At 43.4% G+C, this 26896-nt stretch overlaps 1 protein-coding gene and 1 long non-coding RNA gene across 2 annotated transcripts; one reads left to right on the top strand and one right to left on the bottom strand.

Annotated features, from left to right (window-relative positions):
* The first annotated feature begins 1349 nt into the window (after positions 1–1349).
* On the top strand, positions 1350–25881 carry TMEM254 (transmembrane protein 254). Its single transcript, XM_073353242.1, has 4 exons — positions 1350–1637; positions 4715–4818; positions 6659–6718; positions 12036–25881. The coding sequence occupies exons 1-4, from the start codon at positions 1554–1556 to the stop codon at positions 12154–12156; spliced, it is 369 nt and encodes a 122-aa protein (XP_073209343.1). The 5' UTR covers positions 1350–1553; the 3' UTR covers positions 12157–25881.
* LOC140914715 (uncharacterized) lies at positions 1888–20909 on the bottom strand. The gene is made up of 3 exons (XR_012159965.1): positions 20648–20909; positions 9963–10061; positions 1888–2252 (listed from the first exon to the last, which is right to left on the bottom strand). It is a non-coding gene; the product is annotated as an uncharacterized lncRNA (long non-coding RNA).
* Positions 25882–26896: the final 1015 nt, after the last annotated feature.

Here is a 26896-nt window from a genome sequence, read left to right as displayed (position 1 = left end):
CATTGGGTGACACCTAGTTCTTGTGTTATGTGAAGGAATAAATAACATTTCCTTATTCAATTTTTCCACACCATTAATGATTTTATAGACCTCTATCATATCTCTGTTAGTTTTCTCTTTTCCAAGCTGAAAAATCACAGTCTTATTAATCTCTCTTCATACAGAAACTGTTCCATACCCTGAATCATTTCTGATACCCTCCTCTGAACCTTTTCTAATTCTAATATATCTTTTTAGAGATGTGGTGACCAGATCTGTACACAGTATTCAAGATGTGGGTATATCATGGATTTATATAGGGGCAATTATATTTTCTGTTTTATTATTTAGCCTTCCCCTAATGATTCCTAACATTGTTTGATTGCCACTACACAGTGAGCGGATGTTTTCAGAGAACTATCCAATGCCACTACACAGTGAGCGGACGTTTTCAGAGAACTATCCAATGCCACTACACAGTGAGCGGACGTTTTCAGAGAACTATCCAATGCCACTACACAGTGAGTGGACGTTTTCAGAGAACTATCCAAAATAACTCCAAGATCTCTTTCTTGACAGGTAAAAGCTAATTTAGACCCCATCATTTTGTATATATATACTTGGGATTATATTTTGCCAGGTGCATTACTTGGCATTTCTCAACACTGAATTTCATCTGTTATTTTGTTGCCCAGTCAGCCAGTGTTCTGAGGTCCCTTTGTAACTCTTCACAGTCTGCTTTGGACTTAGCTAGCTTGAATAATTTTGTATGGTCTGCAAATTTTGCCAAATTTTGTTTATTCTTTTTTTCCAGATCATTTATGAACATGTTGAACAGTACAGCTTCCCCCCACCCCCCGCGGGGGAACGACACACCACTATTTATTATTTACCCCCCTGCATTCTGAGAACAGCCCATTTAGTCTTAGCCTTTGTTGCCTATCTTTCAACTGGAGCGCCTGGCAACGCTTTCAGGATCATCAAAGGATCTTTAATTTAAGAACAAGCCTTTTGTTACCTTAATCACCATGCCTCTGTTTATAAACAAACTCCCTGCGCCAAGGGCGGAGGCTGGCAGCAGCATGGAACTCATGCAAGTCGTGCTGCCCTGACCAGTCTGTCTGAGGCTAGGGCATGTGCAGCAAGCAGACCGATGTGCATAGAGCGCCTCTCCATGGCGCTCTACGCATACAACTCTGGAGCGAGAGAGCTCCAGCGAGCTCCCACGCGCGCGGCGCAGCCCCCTCCAGCGAGCCCCGGGGAGCTCGAATGCACCCTGCACCGCCCCGCCCCGCCCCGCCCCGCCGGGACGCCAACCGTGCCCCGCAGCTGGGCTGAGCAGCCAGCACCAGAGCCAGCGAGGGGCGGGGCTTCTGACAGAGGACCAGCCTCCCCTGCGGAGAGGTTCGAGCTCAGGCCGGATTGTCCTCACTCCCCCCGCCGCCCAAGCGGGAATGGTCTGGTCCGGGTGAAACAGTCCGCTTCCCCCCCCCTTCATTTCGGGCGACAGTGACGGCGCTCGGCCCCGCAGCCGTGGGGCGAGGCTGTGAGCGGCGCTCGAGGCCCGCGCCGGCATGGCGGCGCCCCCCGGCGGCTATTTCCGTTGCGCCAGCCGCTTCTGGATAGGCGTCATCGCCGTCTCCATAGGCTACTTCGCTGTGAGTCGCCGGGCAGTCAGCGGCGGGAGGGGTGTGGGGGCCGGGCTAGGGCGAATGGGGGGGCGGATAGGGGGCAGGTGAGTAGGGGGGGATAGAAGGTGCTGGGGCGGGGCAGGGCTGAGGCGGGGCCGGTGGGAGCTCAGTGAGTGAGACGGGTGCTTGCATTTATGAGGTGATGAAAATGAAAACAGCATAAGGGCAGTTGTTTTAGGGGTAGCTATTTTCCCCCCTCCCCACCTCGTTTGTTCATGCAAGGGGGATATAACCCCCCACGCGTTGACAGCAGAAAGAAACTTTGCCAGGAGATGGTGAAGTTGGTAAAGATACCTGAATGGCCGATCAATACTATCCCCTCCATAAGGCTTGTCTAGAGAAGGGATTTTTGTATGTCTACAAAAAAAAAATCCAGCTCTTGCAAAGAGCAGAGCATCTTCCCCTGCTACCAGCAGTGCACTCTTCTTGTGCACGCAAAGCTCCTGATACCGTGACAGTTAAACATGCTTAGAGTACATTTAATTGGCATAGTGTCAAACACCGGTGACCTTGGGAGACTTGTGTACAGTAGCCTTCTGTCCCGTTCTGAATGTAGGAGAGCTGAACCAGTATTACCAACAGCTGGAATAAAAATAAATAAATAAATTGCAGACAGAGGCACCCGTGGCCAGATTTTGTACAGAAAAAGGTTCAGTCGAACTGAGGAATGAAAGACATAGGAGAAGCACATCCATCAAAGCTTTTTAAAATAAGGGCCATTTTGAACTGAATGCTGAAGTGAGTGGGGATCCAGCAGGGAATTTGAAGATGGACTGCACATCTTTAAATAGAGGAGAAGGTGAATCATTGCACTGGTAATGCAAATTTTGAATATGCAGAAGGAGAGACAGGTTTCCAATACTTTAGAATTTCCACATAGTGGAAGCTGAGACAGAAGTATGTATTGGTAAAACCACTTCTTAACGTGAGTAGAGACCAAAAGTTACACTTGGCCAATCAGTAAATTGCATGAAAAAAGTGGTGGTGGGTTGAGTTTCATTGAGACAACTGCAAGTACCATTATGTTTTGGACTTTTGTTGCTAGATTTAGCAAAGGTCTAGTCTACACTGGCAATGTTAAAGTGCTGCCGTGGCAGTGCTTTAACGTGGCTTGTGTAGTTGCGGCAGAGCGCTGGGAGAAAGCTCTGCCAGGGATCTTTAAAAACAAAACAAAAAACAAAAAACCACCTCCAGGAGGGGCGTGGCTCCCAGCGCTGGGGCACTGTCTATATCTGCACTTTGCTGCACTCAGGGGTGTGCTTTTTCACACCCCTGAGTGAGAAAGTTGTAGCGCTGTAAAGTGCCAGTGTAAATGAGCCCAAAGAGACTAAGGATTGTATGGGCACAGTGACTAAACCAGTCTTATATTTAAAAATGGACATTGGCTACTGTTTCAACTAACACCCAAGAATACTATGGACACGAGAGGGAAAGTTCAGTTTGTGTACATGACAGCCATTTATGGTCTGTTTCTTTGGTTCCTTCGTACAGTAATTTTCCTTTTGTTTGTATGGATCTTTCCCAAAGCAACAAGCATGAGAGAATTATTTTAAAAAGTTAGATTACTAAGATCAGCAGGAGTGGTTCAGAAAAATACTCTTGAACCACTTTTTGAAATTAGTAGATTTCAGGTTGGCCTTATCCATTTAAAAACTCACTTCTGTCCCAGCACTGCACAATTTTAGTCCCTGCCTGCCTGTTTTACCTTTCTATCCTACCCTCACCCTTCCCCAGTCTTTCCCCCTACTTGGTTGGTGTCTGTTCCCTTCTATTCTGGCCCTGTGTCCCTACCTTCCAGTTCCTCCTCAAAACATTTCTGGGGTTGGAAAAAGTATTGCACTTGCACAACTCAAGCATTGTGCAAGTTCTGACATACTGGTTACCAACCAAAGCTATTGTGTAATGATACTGCTGTTATGCTTTCCCTCCCTCCTCCTACGCCTTCAGTGTCTAATCAGCATTTACGGAACGTGGCAAGTTAGATTTTGAACTTTCAATACCACAGACAATTTATCTTGCCTGTCAAACATCATGCATAATTCCTGTCTGTTAATGATTCATTTGGTGCATTTACCACTCATTCCTTCCATCTCCTCAGCCCCTACATCTGGTGTAACTAGCACAAGAAATGCAATCATAAGCCTGTTTTGCTTGGATCCCCCAGCCTAAGAGCACCTCTTTTGTTGCAGTCATCTTAGAGCGGGGGTGGGCAAACATTTTGGCCCGAGGGCCACATCGGGGTTGCAAAACTGTATGGAGGGCCAAACAGCCTGGTCCACGCCCCCATCTGCCCCCTCCCACTTCCCGCCCTTTGACTGCCCCCCTCAGAATCCCCGACTCATCCAACCCCCCCGCTCCTTGTCCCCTGACTGCCCACTCCTGAGACTCCTCCCCCGACCCTATCCGGTCCCCTGGGACTCCACCCCCTATCCAACCCCCTGCTCCGACTGCCCTGACCCCGATCCACAACCCCACCCCCTGACAGGCCCCCCCAGGACTCCCACGCTTATCCAACCCATTCCCTGACCACCCCCCCCCCCACGCAAACCTCTGTCCCCTGACTGCCCCCTGGGACTCCCTGCCCCTTATCCAACCCTCTGGCCCCCGCCCACTTACCATGCCGCTCAAAGCAGCATGTCTGGCAGCTGCACCGGCCAGCCGGAGTCAGACATGCGGCCACACTGCCCTACAGGAGCACTCAGCCCCGCTGCCCAGAGCGCTGCCTGTGCAGTGGCGTGGCTGCGGAGGAGGGGGAACAGCAGGGGAGGGGCCGGGAACTCAAGGGCCAGGCAGGACGGTCCCACGGGCCATAGTTTGCTCACCTCTGTCTTAGAGGGCTAGTAGCCTGCCTGTTAAGGATGGGGGGAGAAATGGGCAAAGGTGAGAAAGTAGCACACGTATGTGAAATCAGCATGTATAGGGGTCCAATTTAATAGCAAGCAAATTTGAGGAGGGATGAGGGGAATCAAATTTAAAGTCTCAAGCTTAATGTTTTCTCCTTAAAGTAAGAATTTTGGGATTACTAAAGTGTATGTTTCTCTTAGTGGGCAGTCTTTTTACCTTCAACAATACCCTACGAGAATCTGGGACAACTTGGCCATTTTACTAAATATTTGGTGGACAACCACCCCAAACTGCTATATAATGGGTAAGTTGGATTTAGAAAGCTAATGTTTTTGCTACTTACATTGTTGTTTCTCCATCTCCACCCCCTACTTAAGATTCCATAATTTAATTTGATCGTTTGTTACATTTTAATGGCTTGTGTTTCACCTCAGTGGAGGTAGTGGTGGTGAAAGTCTAGGTGAATGAAACTTGTTAAGGCCAGTTCCTGTTAATCCTCTCGGGGAGGTGGAGTACCAAGAGCGCTCCAGCCAGGGAATCAGAGCACTCTACGTGCCTTGCCAGTGTGGACGGGGAGTAAAGTAGAGCTCAACGCACATAGAGCGCTCTGACTCCCTGGCTGGAGCGCTCCTGGTACTCCACCTCCCCGAGAGGATTAACAGCTGTTGCTCATTGGCTGAGACGCGCCAGCGTAAATGGGGAGTAACGTTATTACGCACTGATTACGGAAACTCCCCATAATCCTTTTAACTGAAGCATTCTCTTGTTTTGTTGTGAACTGCGGATGTGGAAGTGCAGTTTCAAAGCTCCCTTTCAGGGGGCTGTTTATCAAAAAAACAAACACTGTTTGCTTTGAATGAGTGAGAGGGAGGCAGGGGCGCTCCGTTTGGAGTGCCGACAGCTAATGTTTGCTTGGGGGGTGGCGTTGGGGTCCGTTTCCGCAAGCAGCTGCTTATCTTGTCTATGAGAAAAAAAAAGAAACAGCTGCCGTTTGCTTTCAGTGAGTGAGAGAGAGGTGGGAGAGGGCGTGGGGTCTGTACTTACAAGACAGCGTGCTGACAGACTCTCAGCACCCCAGAAACCAACTCTCTCTCCCCCCACGCTCCCTGTCACACTCCACCCTCCGCATTTGAGAAGCACATTGCAGGCACTTGAATGCTGGGATAGCTGCCCACAATGCACCACTCCCAATGCAGCTGCAAATGTGGCCACGACAGTGAGGTGACAGCTGTCAGTGTGGACTGACTGCAGCACTTTCCCTACTCAGCTGTACAAAGGCGGGCTTAACTCACAGCGCTGTACATCTGTAAGTGTAGCCAAGGCCTCAGTATCTAGATAAAAATTACTCTGTGTGCCTTGGTGTGTTGCTTCAGATGCCAGATTGGTATCCACAGCTCCAAACTGGAACAAGGCTACACATTAAAATTGGTGGTGGACAAATACTACAAGTTCAGAAAAGCGTGTATCTGGGCACCAATATACAAGAAAAGGGCACATTACAAGAGCATATCAACACAGACCAAAACGATTTCATAGACCTGTTTTTAGAAGGACTTTGTTAAAAGCTTCAAATTGCTTCATCATTACTCCACTTTGAAGACTGACCGCTTTTGACTCATTTGAAAAGCTAGTCTTTTCTTAAATGCCAAATTAGGCATGTATTTGATCTCTTCATACCACCTGTTTATAAACTAAAGCTAATAAAACTTGTAGTAACTATAAACCCAATGAAAAGCTGACCATTTGACTTCTCTGGTACTTGGATTGCACCTCTAATAAATACAAGGCTAAATTCTCTAGTGAGGCAAGCGTGTATTGTCTTCACTGAAAGTTGAGCCTGATACTGTACTGTAGGATTTGGCTCAATATCTGCTATTTCACAAATATACCATGAAAAGTTTTGGATGAATACCAGGTGCTTTAGGTGATACACTGTACCTGAACTTCATAGCTTGTCCTTAGAATACAGTTAAGAGAGACGCTGCCTCTTGCCCGTAGACTACAAATGTATCTGTCTTCTAGAAAAAGCAGAAAGCTAACTTGTCTATTTCTTCAATATCTTCTTTCAGTCTTTTGCATTATGGTCACAGTGTGGTCCTAATTTTCAACAACATTAAAACTAATGTGTGTGCTTATCTTACCAGGTTTTGGCTTGCCTGGGGAATTCATATAGCTGAAGCATTGTACAGTATCAAGTTATGCAAGTAAGTTGTTTGTGTGTGGTTTTTTAAATTCCTCTCTATCTTAGATTTTATGGCCAAGATTTTAATTTAAAAAAAAAAAAGCCTAAAAAGGTAAATATGAGTTTAGGAATCTAACTTCAGGCACTGTTACTGAGGGAATTTGGGAGGAAGAGTTCATCTCCCATGTGGTGCTCTGATATTTCAGTTAGCCATTTAAAAAAAAAATTTCAGTTCTGCCAAGTCTATCAGTTTAAGTATTTTTTCTGTTACATTTAAACTTTCACAATTGAGCAAATCTGTGGGTTTTAAACATTTTTTTTATTTTTATCAAATTAAGTTTTCAGTTGTGGGAAATTGAAAAGTATCAGAATTTTTTAATGAGTGGCATTGAGACTCAAAACATGAAAGCCTTATAACCCTTAACACTAGTTGTCAAAATATACCAAGTAAGTAAATATCCGTAGACTGAGTTCTCAAGCAGCATTTTTCTTACTTATCTGCAAATTTCAGTTATTATTGATTAAAAGTGTTTTTATTGGTCTATGTGTGTTTGATTAAATTGGTGTTTACTGACATTTACTGATTAATCTTTCCAAATCTAACTATAGTGCAGAGTGCTATAGAAAAGAGTCATATCAACAGGTAGAATAAAAACAATTCTGGTAAGTCTGGAGAGGAGGGCTCAAGGGAGCCCTTGACACCTGCCCCTGCCCCTCTCCCCCGTTCCATCATTTATACTCTTTCCCTTATGAGAGAAGAGAATCTGGATGAAAAGAGTCCAAGATGACCCGTCTCTCCGGCAGTCTTTCTGGATTCAGCTCTATGAGCTTTGTCTATCAGAGTCTATTACTGCCTTAGTGGGGCCTACCTTCTGCCCCTCTAGGGACTCACTGCTTTGCTGCCAGTTAGGTCAGTTGAAAAGGCAATGGTCACAAGCAGCAGTATCTGTTGGCAGCAGTCTCTGAAGTGGAATAGCCTTCTTCCTGTTCATTGCCCCTTCCCCTTTTAAGCTCCTTCCCCTCCAGGAAGGACAAACCTTGTAGGTTTGCCTCCTTAGGGCCAAACAGGCCCAGAAGAGCTGGTTGATCTCCCCTACACCAGAGTAAGGGCACGTCCCTTCACATAATTTCAAAGATTAAGACCAAATTAGGGGCTTTTCTTTAAATAGATCTCAAAGATAAACAAAGATAAATAAGATTATTGGCCTAGTGTATGGGAGAGAAGCTGTAGATTTGAAATCTTGATTTTAGTAAGCTTCTTGATACAGTCTCACACACCAGTGTCATAAGCACATAAGGAAATGTGGTCAGGATGAAATTACTTTAAGATGGGTGCACAGCTGTCAAAAAGACCATGCTTAAAAAGTAATCAATGGTTTGCTGTCAGACTGGGAGGGTGTACCTAGTGGTATTCTGCAGGGATCTCTCCTGGTTTAGGTACGATTCAGTAACGACTAGGACAATGGAGCAAAGAGTATGCTTATAAAATTTGCAGATAACACCTGGGAGGGGTTGCAAGCAGTTTGGAAGACGGATTTACAGGACCTTGACAAATTGGAGAATTGGTCTGAATTCAACAAGATAAAATTCAATAAAGACAACCACACTTAAGACGGGGGTTGGAGACAGGGGAAAATCAAATGTACAGCTACAAAATGGGGAATAACTTGCTGGCTGGCAATAGTGCTGAAAAAGGACCTGGGAGTTACAGTGTATCACAAATTGAACAAGTCAACAATGTGATGCAGTTGGAAAAAAGTTTGTACTCTGGTATGTATTAACAGAAGAGTTGTATGCAAGACAAGGGTAGTAATTGTTCCACTTTCCTCGGCACTGGTGAAGCCTCAGCTGAACTATTGTGTCCAATTCTGGGTGCCACACTTTAGGAAAGATGTGGACAAATTGGAGGGAGTCCTGAAGAGAGCACCAAAGATGATAAAAGGTTTAGAGACACTGACCTATGAGGAAAGGTTAAAAAACTGGGCATGTTTAATCTTGAGGAAAGAAGACTCAGGAGGGAGACCTAACAGTCAAATCTTATAAAAAGAAGACTGTAATCCATTATTCTTCTTGTCAACTGAAGGTAGAACAGGCAGTAATGGGCTTAATCTGCAACAAGGGAGACTTGGGTTAGATATTAGGAAATACTTTCTAACCATAAGGATAGTTAAGATCTGGAATAGGCTTTCAAGGGAGGTTGTGGAATCCCTATCATGGAAGATTTTTAAAAACAGGTTGGCCAGACACCTGTCAGGGATGGTCTAGGTTTACTTGGTACTGTCTCGGCGCAGGGAGCAGGATCTGCGGACCTTCCAGCCCTACGTTTCTGTGATTCAGTAAAATAACTTCTCAGCATCTTTGTCATCAACAGAGCTGATACATCTTGTGAAAAATGCGAGTGTGGGGCTCGGTGGGACTAGGCTGCCACCTAGTGGTGTTTTGTGAAGTAGAAAGTGTATAAAGTATCATGTTAGTCTGGATCTGTAAAAGCGGCAAAGAGTCCTGGGGCACCTTATAGACTAACAGACGTATTGGAGCGTAAGTGTATAAAGGAATTCTGGAATATAAGGAATTCTATTTGCATCAGTCACAGGGTCCAGAAGTTCAGCCCTACTCAAACGAACATGTGTATGGCTCAGGAGTAAAAGATTGTGAAGTCAGAGTAATCGTTCTTATGTTCACTCTAAACCCCATGTTGATCAGCAATACTTTTGAAACTTAATACTTTCAACTGATTTTTTAAAAACTTATTATGTAGCTCTTCTGCCAAGTTGCAGTCTTGCTTTCATCTTGGTTCATGTGTACTGGGAAAGGGGAGGATAGTCTCATGCAGCGTTCTGGAAACCTACACATGCTCTTTTTCCACTTGTCACGGGCTGTCTGGCACTCCTTATTCAGACAAAACTTCAAAGTAAATAGTGCTTTGTTTTGTCCATGTAACGATTGCTTGATATGGCCCTCAGATTATTTGTATTTGGAAAAAAAAAAAAAAGTTGTCCTCAGTTGATTTAATTAAAAGTAGAGTATGTAGTGATGCCAATTTGCAGTTATATAACTTCCCAGTTTTTAAAGGTAGAAAGGGCAAACTTCTCTCTCTGTTAAAAATACCTAAGATTGTAGACAAATTTACAAGAGCATCTGCCTGATGTCAGACATAGTAGGTATGACAACCCCTTCTAGGTTTTGCACCCACGGGAAGCACTTAAGTTTAATAAAGCATTAGTAAAATGTGAAGTGCTATGAAGAGGAAGAAATAGAGTACTTACTTAACACCTTGTTTCTGATAAGCCTCTGCTCACGCAGATGCTGTTAATATCATTCCAATGATACGAACATCCACTTTCCGGTAGTACTTGTAGACGTTACTAAGGAGACAGGAAATGAAATGGAACAGTTAACTCTCATTGAGGGTAGAAAGTATTTGTTTGCCTATATTATACATACACACACTTTTTGCAAGAGTGTAATCTTGCATAAGCAAGTTGCAGTATTTGAAAAATTGTCAATGAATGCAGAAAAAAGTCAGGAATGCTAAAGCCCTGTTTGGACTACAAGGGTATAGAGCGAGTGTGTTTTAAACACTGGCTTTCTTTACAGTAGGTACTAAAAACATGTTCACAGGTATTAGCTAACACATTTGCTATCTGCTTATCTTCCTCATCTAGACAGGGCCCAACAGTATAAATAGGGTTAGGATATTTTTGTTGAAATTGGTAGAGGGAGCACCAAGTAAGTTGAGGCAGCGTGTATAGTTAAAGCTTCCTCTATTACACATGTTAAGTCAGAACTTGAGTCTAGCCCATCAGCTATTTTTATACCTCCAATAATGAGCTTTTCACTTAGTTCCTGACCTGTTTGTCAGGAACTTTTGTGGCATTATCTGTTTACCCTTTCCCCACTCATTATAAGGAAGGGCAGAAAAAAGTTAGAGCTTCACATTTTTGGGGATTGTTTTTTTAATGAATCTCAGTGCACTCCCAGACTTAGTCTACAGTGACTTAAAGCATATGCTAGTTCTCTTGACGCTATTAGCCTTACGCTCTTGGAAATGGCTGCAGCGCGGGAAGAAGCCATTCTTCTGATGGTTTCACCAGTGAAAGTTATGATTTCCAAAGCAATAGCACCTGATGGGGGAAGGAGAAGGTTGGAGGCTTGTCTTATTCCTTAGACTAACTAGCAGGTGTGCTTCCATCAGTAGCAAGCGCCGGCTAGTGAAGAATAGGCTCTCAGAATGCTTGTGGAGCAGTGAAGTCTGCTCCAGACCACACTCCAGAATTTGATCCTGCACCACATTATCTCTCTTCCTCCTTGCTGCAATATGGAGAAACACCAACATAGTTAGCCAACCCTGCACCTGTTGAGGTCATGGATCTTTTAATGAACATTGAAGAGGTTAAGTTAAATTAGCGTTAAGTGTGCCTTGTATGTTGATTTTGTTTGAATTTACCTTGGAAATTTATAGTCAGTACAAAAGTTGCAAACTGTATTCATTCAAAGACAGTTGAGAAAACTACTCGAGTGTAATCTCGATGGATCTGGGTTAGTATTGCTCCCTCTACACTGTGATGTACTGTTCTTGGAATTGCTAACTATCACTGTGCAGCCCATTTCTTTACCTGACAAAGTAGCCTGAAATCATTTCATAAAGCACTGAAAAGCATTAGTCTGTTTAGCTAATAGTGTTTCCACAGAATCAACTTTCCACATGCAAATCAGCTGTTCCATATGAAAAAAGTTTCACACTGTTTAAGAAACATGATCCCTGTTATTGCTTATCTGTTCACATTATTAACTCATCACTGCCCCTGAAATTCCTGCTTCATAAGATACACACAGACCTCGTCTTTTGCTAACTTCAGTTCGCTGTCTATTCTCCAGGCTGCCAGTGTGACTGAAAAGCTCTTTCCATAGTGAAAATACATTAATAAACTCTGTATCATGTAGGGATTTGCTTAGCAGAGTGTATTTGACTTCATAATTACCTTACACAAGTAATGCCAAATGTCTCATCCCCATGCTTATTTTGCACTTCAGTATATACAGGAAATGAGGCTTAGACTGTACATAATGTTAACATTGACAGTATCAATAACTTGAGTTAAAATGTCAGAAAAACATGTCTAGTGATCGTGGTTAACAAATCTTCATTAGTAGTACAGAGGACTGTGTTAAATGGAGGGTAAAAGTTGAGCCTCATTACTAAACATTCCTCACATCAAGGTGCTTTGAACTGTAAACCTCAATCAATATGATCAGTCTTGCGTTAGATCCATTTCACAGTCCACTTTTATGGAGAGCATATAGCATGTTAAATAAAATCTAACTTTGTTTTACTGCAGGACCAAAGGCATCACTGACAGCTCTGTTCAACGTCGATGGTTCATCCAAACCTTCCTCTTCGGTATAGCTTCTCTCTCCCACCTGCTAGCCTACAAGCCTCCGCCTAAGAAGCAGAAATAAAGGATTTGGAAAGAGGCAAATGAGGCAAATATATTTCAACCTTGTTCTCAGAAAGTGGATCCACTGTATGTGTTTAGTTGCTGTGAATGATCTAAAATGCATTGCCTGTTATGTGAGCCAGTGCACTCATGCCAAGGCAGTCTTGTGGTATCACAGCTATTATTAAATGCCTGGTTTGAGATATGGGCTCACTTGATAGCTCAAGAAATTAGTACGGGAACGTGGAGCATCTCACTTTGTGATTGCAAAATTCAGTCCAGATTGGGTCAGAGACCAAATATCCCTGCCCTCAGTTTGTTGTTTAATGGCCTATATCTAAAGCTACAATTTTGTCACGGAGGTTGAAGAAGTCATGGATGGCAGAGGGCCACAGGTGACTCGTGGGAGGGACACAAAGGGGCGCCAGCTAAAGGGGAGGACGTGTCCTCCCCATGTGACTCCTTGTTGCCCCTAGCCTGGGCCCCTGTGTTCTCCCCGTCCCACATTACCCTTGGGCGGGGGGACGGGGATGGGCTCTGTCCTGCTGTGCCAGCTCCCCCTGGCATGTTCAGCTGCTCTTCCTGGCAGCCAGGCCCCAGAGCCACTCCCAGATGCTGCCTGGTACAGGACAGCAGCTGCCTGGGAGAGTGCCTGGCTGCCGTGAAAGCTGTCTCCCACCCAGGCTTGGCTTCTGGGACGGTAGCTAAGCGAGTCGGAGCCCCCCTAGCCCGCTCAGAGTCAGCTCCTGTCCCCAGAAGCTGAGCCTAGGCGGGGGGCAGCCTGCTGCTGCCACAGGCAGGTGTTCTCCCAGTCAGCTGCTGCACTGCAGCAGGCAGCGTGGCTGGAAGAGGAGAGGCTCTGGTCCCACCTCTTCCCTTCCAGCTCTGGCCCCGGACCTGCTGCTGGGGGCACTTGACCCAGCTGAAGGGGCACTTGGCCCTCTGTGCTCCTACCACAAGTTGCCCCGGTGGGGGGGCCCCCATGGCTCCCAGCCATGGAGCTCCCAGCCAGCCAGGAGATCCTGGAACTCTGAGCCATAGGCGGTGGGGGACCGAGCTGGAGTGCCGAGCTGGGGACCCTGCAGCTGCCCCATTGCTGTGGGGGACCCCAGGGCCCCAGCAATGATGTGTGCTGGACCCTTTTCCCTACCCATTTTGTTACAGATATTTTTAGTGCAAGTCAGGGACAGGTCACCTGCAACAAACAAAAATTCACGGAAGCCCGTGACCTGTCCCTGACTTGCACTAAAAATATCTGTGACAAAATCTTAGCCTTACCTATATCATGTGTTCAGTTTGCTTCTTACTGAAAACCACAATTCTTCTCCACTCCCACCCAAAGAAAACCCCACCACACTTGTTGGCAATAGGGATTAAGACAGAACTACCCTTCTTTTGGTAGTTGTTTTTCCTTCCACATCAGCAGAGAGACACTTTACTTATGTAGTGTAGAGAAGTCTTTGCCTGTTCTAGGTTAGAACTGTTTTCCCAGGCTTTCAATAAACAATTTTCACCAACATTTTTGGTTAAAATTCCACCTACATGTTTTTCTCTAGTTCAGTCTTCCCACATCAGAGGGCAATGTTCCTAAGGTTGCAGGAACACTAACAAGTGGCTACATTGTACAAGAATGATGTGCAATGATCTGAGCCAGAATATGTAGTGAAGCAATTTACTCTGTTTATTTAAGGTGACAGAGAACTTGTTGATGTTACTAAGTGCAGCTATTTTCTGACAGACTGATTAACAATACATAGAAGTCAGATACAATAGAAGTTTTAGAAGAGTTAATTAGAAGGATTCCTAGATAACATTTTCTTATCTCAAAACAGAAGTCTTTTATATCTACTGTTACTGTAATGAAGTATAATTAACTTTTTAACTAGACGTTAATGCACTGGACCAAGAGACTCTGTATTATGCAGTTCCCCAAATATAAGGAGTAAAATTCTGCTCCATCTCTCTTAGACCACCTCTAATAAGCAGTCAATTTGTCTGTGGTTTGACAGCTTTCACTCTACTGTACACTATATATCTGTCTATTGTTGGACATTGCAGTAATATTAAGAGATTGAAAATGTGTTCTGTCATGTTTTAACATTGCTCCAAAGGAGCACGACCACTGAAAATATCTGAGCTGCTAAATTCAAAGTATTTTTGTGGGGGAAGACTCCCTGATGGCTCTTACATAAATGGAGAGAGCAGTTGCCAGCCCCCTTGCTGCAGTAGTGGAGTCACCATGAGTAATCTTGAATACCTTAGGCGGTGCCTACATCTGCCTGTGAAACAAGGCTGCCAGATCTCTTAATGATGGCACTGCCCTTTTTAAGCAGTTAGTAAAGGGGTGCAGAGGCTTCATTCAAGCACTAGAGCATAGAGAGTTAACTTCTTGACAAATTTTGCTCTAAGTGTAAAGGTATAGAAGGCACACCTGAAGAGTTAAGAGGCAGTTTAACAACAACAGTCCTGTGCTGTTAAGAGTAAGAGCATCTAGGAGGGTATAGTGCCATACCTAGTACTAAAGAACAGGGTGTGAGAGCACGAGCTTTGCTTCATTTCTGTAATCCCTCCACCCCTTTAGACCTTCTGATCCTTGAAACCTAAAAATAAAGAATAGAAAGAAAAAGCTGTCTTGAGACTTCTACTTTTGTGAACTGACAAAGTAGGTTAACCAGACAAACAAACAAAAAATATGAACAAATACCTATATACCCAGTGTAAATACTCACTGTGAACCACAGCTGTCTGAAATGCCCATTTAACATGTGCTTTTTTTAAAACATACCTAGACACACACACACACGCCCACACAAAAGATTTCTACACACTTTTGATGCCCGAGAACTAGTTATTAGACTGGAGGACAGAGATTACAACCTCTCTAAAGCTACAGTTAATCATGGCAGAACTGGGAACAGAACACAGGAATCTTAACTCTTAAGTTCCCTGTTCTAGCCACAGGTCAATATTCCTCATTCTGTCCATATCTAAAAATGTACACAGTAGTCCAGCATACTGTGTAAATATCTTTATTTTCATGAATTCCAAGGAAGATCCTTTTAGTTTAAACAATCCTATGGGTCTGTTAAATACTTTGTTGACAATTTAACAAGTTTTATGAGCCATCAAAGAATGGTAGGCAGGGAGTTGTCTGCCAATCCTGCATTGTGTTGCTGTCATGAGGATATTAGAGAGAGAATAAGTCCTGCCTCAGACAATTAAACTCCTGCTGCACTATGGTAAAGGCTCCCATGAAACATGCAGAGATAGTCAACATTGCATAATTAGTTAAAGTAGCCCATAACTGTAGATAAGGTCCCAGATATATAGATGGGTATTTTTAACAATGGCAAGTGAAGCAGGCATCATTACAAATCCATCCAACTACCAGCTTAAAGCACTCGCAGTGCTGTAGCAGAGGTGTGCCAGCAAGGTTTTCATAATAAGGCAGCGAAGCAGTAAGCTACATTGGGAGTTGATAACCAGTCTCTTGCCCCTTCCAAGAAACCCGAGAAGTAAAGAAAGGGACACTAAGAGCTCCTCATCACCAGCACCATCTCCTACTGCTAAGAAAAAGATTTAAAATACAAGAGGGAGAAAACTGACGAGAAAGAGAAATGGAAACGATAAACAGAGTCAGGCCCAGGATAGAGACAAGAGGATGGGCTCTTCCCTGAGGAAAAAACAGCGTTATGAAGGGTCTTGTATACTTTAGGTCAATATTTAGACATCACAGACAAATGGCTCATCAGCAGGACCTCTTCGTTGTTTTCAAAACACCATGTGTGCACACACACAGTGCCACAGAAATAACAATTTGGATAGGATTTTCAAAAATGGCAGGTATTTAGGATATTGGGACTTACCCTGTTTCTCCATACCATACAGACTAATCTCTCACAGCTAACTACATCCTAGTATTAAGGGTTGCCCCGTGGGTCCTTTCAGCAAGATATGGCTGCCAATCCAAGGGGCAAGCCTTCATTTTACTGTTATAATCCTTTTGTTTCTTCAAGTTCAGCGTTGTTAACATATTTATACCTTTACCCCACAGTTGAAAGGAACAATCACTTGCTCATAGTTCTGTTTATACTCAGATTCTGAACACAAGTCCTGATTCTTAGTTTATCCCTGCACTTGGGGCAGGAACTCCCGAATGCAAACCCTATATTCTGTGGCAGCTGGTGAACTTTGCAGCCTCTGATGTAGGTTACAGTTTAGTTAGTTACTGCTCTAACTTAGTGCCCTCTGACCATGCCTCCTCACCACCTACAACACCCCCGTACACCAGAGGGGATGGGAGTTTGCCAGAATGGAGCCCTTGTGCCAGCTCCTCATGAGCTAGAGGCCTTCAGCACAGAGTGGCATAAAGGTGCTTTGGTGCTACTCCAAATCAAACCCACAACTTATGCTCATTACAGCTTTTGGCTACCAGTCACAGTGAGGTGGGCATGCTCCCAAGTGCAGTTCTGCACAGCTATCTTTGTAGTGCTGGGAGCTAGGATGCAACCTCTTAGGAAGGACTGGTGGGTTTATCCTTTCAAAGGAAGGAAAGAAACAGGCAAGAAAAATCTCACCACAGAATAAGAAAACAGTACTGTGAAAAATATATTCAGGTGATAACTAGCTAAGCGATCTTTGGTAATGGGCACTGTTTAGTTTTGTTTTTAAAAAAATATTCTAGATTTTTAAAGGACATTTTTCATTATTCAAAAATATTCTCTCCACATTCCATTGCACATGCACTTTGGGCTGGTGCCATTGATTTTGTTTTAATGGGAAAAAGAGCCTTGAAACATTTGTTGTTTGAAAAATTACAAATAGTTTACATGACTCATGAACTTTTCAGATTAACAAGAGGGTGGTGGTGAAGATATACGATGGATGTTTGGATCTACCAACAGTGTCCTGCAAGTTTTCCACCAATATAAATACACCCCAGTATTAATCTATTCACAAAAGATTTAAAAAAAATAGAATTGATAGCAGACCTGATTCCAAAGCCTGTTAAATCATGGTAAAACTTCCATGGAGTTAACAGGCTTAGATCAAGTCCAGTTTCCATTTCTTTTCTGGGCTAGTTAAGCCCCATGAAAGATAGGAAAAGAGTCACAATTATTTCGGCTATGATCTCTGAAAGTCAAATTTTCCAGGGGTATTGTAGCGCAATAATGACAAAAACAATAGTTTGTTTTATACAAGTAAATTCCATTAATCCAAAATGGCATGAGTATTTATCACATAATTGGGTAGTCGGATAAACTGAAGTCCTATTTTTAGTTGCGGATTCACATAGCTTCTCAGCCTTATCACTAAGATGTGGTATAAGTGCAGTTTCACTGATATGAGGGGAAAACTGAATAATGCTGATGCTTGCTTCGTATTTATACTTTCTTGAAAAGATCAAAATTCAACTTTAGTGTTAAAAACTTTAGAGTTTTTGTTGCCATTCTGCCAACCTGTTGTTGAAACCGTAACAGCCTTTCAAATACAAAGCCATTGATTAGTGCCAAAAGGCACTACGAGTCTAATTGACAAGCTAGTACAAATTCATTAAATACATGGGGACACATTGTTCATTTGGGTAACTAAGCTGTAGGGATAATTGAAATTCAGATAAATGGAATTCACCTGCAGAGCACTTTTCCCCTCCATAAATTTCTAATCCCTTTACAAAAGAGGATATAATCATTCCCATTTTACAGGTGGGGAAACTGAAGCATGGAACAGTGACAAGATTTGCTTAAGGTCACACAGCAGGTGCGTGGCAGAGCAGGCAATAGACCTCAGGTCTCCTGGTTTCCAAATCTGTGGCCTAACCAGGAGAAGTATACTCTCTGAAGTATACATTTTGCAAATTAAACTAAAGTACCTGGAAGTGTTTTTAAAGCAGTCCTTTTAAAAATAGGATTAAATGAAGATTTTCTCCCACCTGCACAAGGTCTCACACTTCTTACCACATACAGACTAGAGAATTACAAAGAGAAATCTCACAATTGAGTTCAGCTCAGCTTCACCCAGGTTGTGGAAGAGGGCACTGAAGAGAAAAACTTTATTTTCAAACCCATTTGCCATTGAAGTATACGGAGAAATCCTGCTTGCCATCTGGGCTTTCAGTACGCTGCCCAGGGCAAAATGCCAAGAGCTGTGTTAATGAAACAGAACCAATATAAAATCTCCTGGGGATAGATGCCAAGAGACTCAGAGATGGCTGCCTCAGCAGCGGCCTGTTCTGTGTAAGCAGGTCAGACTAAGAAGAGTTAGTTTGTCTGTCTTGCACCAGAGATGAGCAGAAATTAAGTGATGCAAGTACTTATCACTCACAAACCACTCTGCATGCTGGGTTTGTTCAGTAATCAAATTTTCTTAGAATTAAAACAGCAGGGACGGAAACTTTCCAAGCCTTTTAAAGTAACTTTCACTTCCAAGTAGCTTTATGCTCACAATTGCCATACGCTCCCACAAAGCGTATCTCAGAGTAAACTCCACAGCCAGTGCTCAGTAAACAGCTGCTTACATGGCTAGGTTGTAATGCCTTATTTAACTGAATGAGTTTCGTTGTCAAGCTAGGTTGCGAAATAGGATGCCATAATCAGAATCCTGGGAAAGAGGAAAGCTCAGAAGCCTTGCTCTGGACCTTTCTTATAAGGTCAGCTAAACATAGATGCAGTAAGAAGCATGCCATCTGCTTCTAGAAGACTTCCTGATGCCTAAAATATAAGGCTGAACCTTGAAAACACTCCTGAATAGCTTCTTGATAGAGACGCTAGATCTTACCAGATTTTGTCTCTTTTAGGGCCTGATCTAAATCCTACAAAAGACAGCAGGAGTCTTTCTATTGACTCCATGAGGTTTTGGATCAGTCCCTGAGGGTTCATTCTGTTGTTAGGGACATTTTATTTGTCTTGTGGTTGATGAAGGAGTTCCTGATTGATTAATGACAAAGCCCTCCTTGATGTCCCAGAGCACATCACCAGTCCAACCATTCCTTAATACCCAGGTCACAGTGGAGCCTAGGAAGGTTACCTAAGAACTCTTGGTGATTTGCTAAGGAAGAGGCTGAAGCTATCCGCAGCTGTTTAATATATTAGGGCACAAATAGTGAATACGTATGGTGGGAAAAGTGCCATAAATATTCCTAAACTACATTTTAAAATCTTACTCTATGACATTTAACTTGGAACCATGCAACCACACTTATTTTCCAGTCAGCATGAAATGAGCTCACGCTTGACTACATCTGCCAGAAAAATATTCCAGTTGATCTTGGATTTGATCTGTCTTTCTTGTTTTTCTCCTTCTTGCCTTCTCTGCTATCTTAAAATTTTGGATTTTCTTCCTTTCAGGCTCATGGCTAACATTCAGCACTGTGATATGTAAGCAATGCTTTACTTCCTCTAAATTGCAGTATGTTTATTGATCTCGTGTTTCATGTAGGATTATTAGCTGTAGTTACAATTATTTGTCAACTAGTGGTATATCAACATAAATTTGGGCAAAGTGTTTTTAAAAAGAGGATGTTGATCTAATGATATTCTCTTACATTGCAAAAGTAAGAACTGTAATCAAACAACACTGTATGTAATGGGAATCAAAGCTTCACAAAGACGACAGTTTTTTAGACTGGTCCTTCACTATAACACTTTTCAAAAATGTTCTCTGTTTGGGTAAAATGATGATCTCACCAAAGTAAGGAGCAATAAGCACATTTGCTTTAGTACGACCAGGATTGGCTTTCTGGGCCAGATCTTCAGCTGGTGTAAAGTAGCATAGTTTCACAGAAATCAGTAGAGCCACACCAGCTGAGGATCTGGTCCATTTGCACGTAGCTTGCTAGCACCCACAACTCTGGCACTATTCCAGTCATAATTGCAAGAGTGAAATGTCTTTACTGGTCATCTCCCACTGGTGTTAGCTCAACAGATATAAAGGTGTTGCAACATTTATGGTTTTTCTTGCAAACAGAAGTGGCCTTAAATAACATAGATTTAGTTCCTCTTGTGTTTGTCATGCTGTTGACAGCCTCAGCATATGATCCATGTCCTGCTAGTTTAGCCTGTCTTATCAGTATCATGGGTTTTTTTCCAAGTGTGGAGGCCCAGCCCCAGACAAGGGCTGTGTAAACAGAACAAGTGATTATTTTCTTCCTTCTTTTCACAAATTGAAATGAAGATGAATAATAAAAAAAAAAGTTCATTTACAATCCTTATTCAAAATATAAAGTGGTTTGCATATCTGTAGAAAGGACTGGACTATGCAGCTCACTTGAGAATACTGCATCTTCAAATAGAGATTTCATTTGACTGAAATGTAGTCTTGAGCCAAATTCTACTGTGGAGATGTGGCCTTCCCACAAACGATAAGATCTTATTAGCAAAGAGAAGAGAAACCTCTTTTGGGGAAAGAGATCTGATTATTCATTATCGAGCCAATGCAAAATGAAGTCTTTTCCTAGAGACCCCTCAAGTATACACATTTAACAATAATTATATAAGCAGTCTAAAAGTACATACCTTTGGCATATTCCTGCAGGTAGTGAAGGAACAGTCCTCTTAGTAACAGCCTGAGACCTTAGAGACAGCCCTCTTTGAGACGCAGATGTAGCTGATTTAACCCCTTCTTCTGACGGAACTCCCCTGGGTCCTGGCTTCCCCCTATTCCCTAAGGAAACTCAGATGCAGCGGTGCTATGACTATAAAGTCATAAAATCTCTTTTAGATCTTGAAGGCTCTGTACTAGCTCTGACTGGGGACAATTTGTGTATGCAGCTCTCTGTTGTCTGCAAAGGCCGAGCAAACACTGAATACATCAAGCAGTAGAGACGCTTTTATTCATTTCCACAGCCTGGCTGGGAGGCATTTACAGCTGGAGCAGGGGTGGCAAGGAAATACCTGAGCAGCAGTGCAGACGATGGAATGGTAGGCTTGGTAGGACTGAACCTGAGTGAGATGTCGGAGTTCTTGTGGAGCAGGTTGACAGGAACGTGCACGGTTGCAATAAGAGATCTCAGCATGTGTGGGGAAGGGGTAGGGAATCAACTGATTGGGGAAAGGAGAGAATTGATGGATTGGGGCTAGAGCCATACTAGATGGAGCCAGAGGCTGGGTTGGTGGGAAAAGTGGGCTACTCCCCAGCAGATGGTGTGGGGAAAGATTTATTTGGGAGCAGAGGGTGGACAGGGATGATTAATTATTTGGAGATGTTTTTGAGATTAGGAAGGAAGAGACAGATGAATTGGGTAATTGAACAGGTGGAGCTGGGTGAGGCAAAGGACAGATGGAAACAAATGCTGGATGGATTGATAGTGCTGAGGCAAAACAAATGAGAAATGGAGAGAGGAGGCAAAAGAGCTGCAAATCCCAACAAGGGCTAGAGCAAGACAGCAGAGGTTCCTTGGGAAATAACAGACTATGGGAGCAGGAAGACAAAACAGAAAAGGGAGAGCCATGGAAATTAGCTTACATTATATGGAAGGGGGAGGCAAAGAAATGGGGGTAGGGACACGTGAATGCAGGGATGTGTCAAACAGAAGAAAGAAGGGTAAGAGGGACAGAAAATTGGGGAGGGTGGAGCTTTAGAGCAGCACAGGGAAAAAGTCAATCTGCAGGAAAAACTGACCCAAGGAAGAGAGACCTAGGAGAAACAAAGATCACATGAAGAAAGTCCAAACCAGGGAGACCCAATACATTTGACATCTGTTTTGACTGATTAATAGAAAGCACTATGCCAAAATTTGACATCAAGCCAGTCCTTTGCTTGCATGTTATGAGAAGGGCATGGTAGGACAGACTGCCTTTGGGAACCGGGCATGGGAGCCTAGTTTTCCCATGTGCAGTAAGGGGATAAGCTGCCTTTGGTGACAAGAAACAGATAAATACTTTTTATATTTGATTTTTGTTCAATTGTGTCTAATGACGGTGACATGAGGCTTTTAGAGCTTGGGCTTTTTAACTGTATGTTTGTTGGCATTTAATAGACCGTGATTTGCTCCTGGGAAGTTATGCTGGACATCAAAATAAAAAGAGTGGGTAGGTTTCTTTTTTTTTTTCTTAAAAGGCTTTGTCTTAAAATCTTCTAAAAATGCAGAAAATTGCACTTCATATTTCAGAGTTTAGCAGCCCTCCTGAGTGCCCATGTAAATGTGCACTGCCCCCCACAGCCTCTTCGCCTTGGTTTACTCACCATGAGCTACAGTAAGGAAACCGTGTACATACTGGACGTCTGAACCTGAACCTTGCCTGCTCTGACAACACGGAGGGCTCTGTAGGACGCAGCTGTACGCCCAAATGCTGTGACTCACTTTGATAGACCGCTGTGGCCTGATCAGAGCCAGCGATCAAGTGGTCACCAAAAGCTTCAGTAAGATGGCTAACGATGGAGAGACACTGAATATCCAGCCAGGCCACCTTAAAGACCTAGCTACTGGGCAATCTGGGTGGTGCTCAATCCCTTTGGGATTTGCCACGATGACAAGATGATAATAACATGGCCCGATTAGTGTGTGTGTATGCGCCGGGGGGGAATTGAGAGGTGAATTCGATCAGTAGCCCCTGGCACTTTTCAGAATACTCCATTAGCTCTGAGACATTGGCTTCTTTTATGGTATGATAGCAGCAAAACGTTATCACACAATGGCTCTCAGGGTAGACTTGACCATGCCATAGCATGCCCTTTGGAATGGGGATCAGTGGGCTTTGGCCAGCTGTTACAGCACAAGAACTCTCTTGTCCATTAGGACGGTAGCCCTTATGGGAGTCATTTTACCCTGTAAGGCTGGGGCCAGCTCCCTGCACAGAAAGTCAAAAAATGGCATTGCCCTCCACAGATTTCAATTAACGGGCAGTCCCGAGAGCCACAAGTTATTTCTCCAGTGTGTGCGGTTACTCCCAGCCCCAGTCTGGACACCCTGCAATTCAGTTCGGCAATGTAGATAGACACAAGGCTCTTCATTCCATGTCATTTGCAGCTGCTACCTCAGTCTGCTGGCAAATGCTTCTATCCTGCTCCCTTCCAAGCTGCCAGACAGAGAACACCTACTGGGGGGAGACTGTAGCACCCTGAGGTGCTGGAAAATGCCTTCTGTGCCCCATGAGATAGCGCATTATAGTATTTTCCAACGAAAGCCTGGAGCATTAGGTTTAAAGAGGTTTAAATCCTCTAAACACCCACTATCCTTGGGACTGAGAGTACTTTAAGCTAGCTGCCAGGAGTGTCTCAGAACTCCCTTTTTAAAAAGCACAGACAAAAGTGATTGGTGTGGCTGGGCCTTTGTGATTGCAGTGATTAAGTTCCATGTGATCACAAACGGAACTGCAATACTGCTGACCGTGCTGCAACCAGGAGTCACACAGGTGTGCAGAGCCCTAGGGGGTAAAATAGGATGCCAGCAACAGGATTTTGTCTGTCCATACAGGCATGAATGAACCAAATTAAGATGTAGCAATTTCAGCCACAACCATCTTTAAACACAAGTGTGCTAGAAGTATTTTGTAATTCAGGTTCTAGGAATTGTTCCCCACCAGACTCAGCATAGCACTTTCTCCCCCTTAGGGATTGTACGTCCAGGCCTCGTTTAAAACTTCAGCCCTTTTTTGCTGCTGCTGCCTTAAAGAAGTTTAATTATAGGGGGTTTTGGTGTGGGGGGGTAGTTTATTAAAATGAGTGTTATTTATGGTTGGTAGCTTATTAAAATAGCTTAAAGACATTTATTCAAGTGTCATGTGCACACACACCCAAAAAACAACAGAACAACCATCTGGGCAGAGACCAAATATAGAAAAGTTCTGCCTCAAATGTGACTGTGACAAGGCTTGTAATGGAAATTGGCTTTTCAAATATTAATTGAACCTGAATGCTCCTAGCTGGTGGATGATATGTAAATGAAGTTAACTCACTTGCCACACAAATCAGTAGCAGAACCAAGAGTCCAACCCAGGAGTCGTATGGTTTCTTGTGCTAACCACCAGCCCTCATCCTTTGCTCTGTGTAATTGGTGGTAGAATTTAGCAGACATGTTCATTTACAGCAAAGCTAATTTACTCAGTACGCTTTGGAATAGGCCCTATGATTACTGTTACTCTCTCTGTAACATTCTTCTCCCATTAACAGAAATAGAAACATATGTCTGCTCATTCATGGCACTTCTGCTCTCAATTAATGCTACCCCCCAAATGAGGCAAGCACTGGGTGGTTGTGGTTTTTTGTTTAAAAGTCTGTCTGCCACACTGCTTTATTCTCAAAGCTCATTTTAAAAGAGATTTTTTAAAAGGGAATAGCCTAGACAGCAAGAAAGACATTCAAGGAGGCACAATGCCATTAGTATAGGAAAGTGAACTATTTATGTAAACCAGAAGTGGGCTTCTTTGGTGGTTAACTGTTGGAAGGAGTGATTAAGTCCCTTTTCAAGAAACAAAAAGTCTTTGTAGGCAGGCAGAACGCCCTTTCAGACAAATTTGAGATCCAAAGCACTGCTAGGAAGGCTAGAGAGCGTAGGTCTTTGTACACAGCTCCCCTTGCTCTCTCCCCACCCAGGACTAGCCTTCTATAAACATGAAAGGGTACTTGCCTCGATGCCCAAAGGCACTCTCATTCATGTCAATGAGTTACCCTTGTTCAGATAGTGAGCGAGAATATTGTTTCCTCTTGCATGTCATCAATGTAAAAACACAGGTGATGGGGTCTGGAAAGGAGCCAATGAAATTATCTCTTGAAGTGCAGATGTGGAATGCTGAGGAACTGCATGTTTATTTTAATTAAGTGATCCAGATTTGCTAATTTCACTGACAAGATCTGAAATTACTAAAATTTTTGATCCAGGTTACACTTAAATCAAGATTGAGGGGAGGGCTAGCTCAGTGTTTTGAGCATTGGCCTGCTAAACCCAGGGTTGTGAGTTCAATCCTTGAAGGGGCCATTTAGGGATTGGGGCAAAAATTGGGGATTGGTCCTGCTTTGAGCAGGAGGTTGGACTAGATGACCTCCTGAGGTCCCTTCCAACCCTGATATTCTATGATTCTATGGCTACTGGTGAGTTTAACACTTGTCATCCCCTCTGGAGGACAGGAGTTAAAATCTTACCCCATGTACCTGGAGACACTTACTCCCCATACCCTAGACCTCTGAAGACCAGGAATCTGAGGGGAAGATTCCACCACTCCCTGTCCAACAAGGTGTGTGTGTGCAGGAGGAATATTTGGGGAGGAGAGGCCAGCCACCATTTTGGTTTGCCTGGCAAAGAGCACTTTGAGGCATGGTGGTGGTGGTAAGAGGGCCATTAATAAGCTGCAGTTTCAAAGAAAAGTTGCCAACACAAACTTTCAAATCCAGCAATCAGGTTTGATTTTGAAGGCTATGTTGCCAACAAGAAGGGCCAGAAACTTTTGGTTTGGCTGCTTGGGGTGAAAGCTGGGAGTAGCACTTACTTCTAAATGGTTTAACCAGGGCCCAGAGTCTTCTTCCATAGGATACAAGCAATGTCCATCAAAGTCAATGCGAGTCTGTCTTATCCTGTGCCAAGAGAAGACTACTCCTGAAAGATAGGCTTGGTCAGGAGTGGACCTACTGGAGTTTAGAGCCATTCACTATTAAACTTGGAATCTTTTAAAGTTACTACCTGGCAACTCCCATTGTTTCATGTACTGTGTATTTATACCTGCTACTGTATTTTCCACTCCATGCATCTGATGAAGTGGGTTCTAGCCCACAAAAGCTTATGCCCAAATAAATTTGTTAGTCTCTGCCACAAGGACTCCTTGTTGTTTTGGCTTTTTTAAGAACATGTACAGATACTAGTTATCATGTGACAAAATTCACTCAGGCGAGGACGGCCCTCTGCTGCATTTATCTTCAGAAGGTTGCTAAGTGGTGCAGTGGCCCTGCTACTGGCAAAGCATATTCTGCATCTCCCATGTGCTCTGAATGGGGTCTTTGTGCTAATCCCACCTAAGTCCACATGGAGGGTGGCACTGCAGGTGAGGCCACAAGCTCTCCATTTATCCAGATCCAGTGGCCCAATCACTCTGTGCAAATGGCAGAAGAGTCCCCTGTGTTCATTCCATAGGCCTGAGAAGCAGCCCTGTCCCAGCTCTCTTTCTGGGACGGGTTTAGATGTCCCATCCCTACCATAGTTTACTCACAAGGCTTCTGCAATGGGGCTTTAGGTAGATGAAGCAAATTTCCTGTCACCCATTGAAGACAACTGAGTAAAACCAGCCTTGAATTCCTGATCCGAGGTGAGTTTGGAACTAACAAATTGTTCTCGTACTAACAGCACATCAGAGGGTGAATAATCTTTCACTACTGAGGTGCCATGTACTCTGATGGAATGTTTGCTTGTTTTCACAATTTGTGGAACTAACAAATTTTAATGTTTGAACCAAAGTTCTCGTAGGATACTTAAAACAATGCATACTAAATATACTCCTTTAAATGAGAATTTACTATATGTTAGACATTGCATTGACAATCCCATTGTATTTCATAATACAAAAAACCACTGGTTGCACAGAAAATTTATTATCCTCTCCTGTTGCATACATTGATTTAAGTATTCAGAATGACTTTTACCTATGTACATATTTCATCTTAATATTAAAAGCCAACTGACTTGCAGTGAAAAAGCACTGTAGTAGCATGGAAATCAACTCTGGTAACCATTACATTAACAGATAAGAAAAACTGCCGGGATAGAAAAACTGTGAGAAACATTCTATGTTAACAATTATTCATAGCCAAAACAAGATAAAACCACACCTATGTTATTA

This window comes from Lepidochelys kempii, chromosome 7 (genome assembly GCF_965140265.1).
Source record: "Lepidochelys kempii isolate rLepKem1 chromosome 7, rLepKem1.hap2, whole genome shotgun sequence".
Taxonomy (NCBI): Eukaryota; Metazoa; Chordata; order Testudines; family Cheloniidae; genus Lepidochelys; species Lepidochelys kempii.
This window is presented reverse-complemented; position numbering and strand designations above follow the sequence as displayed.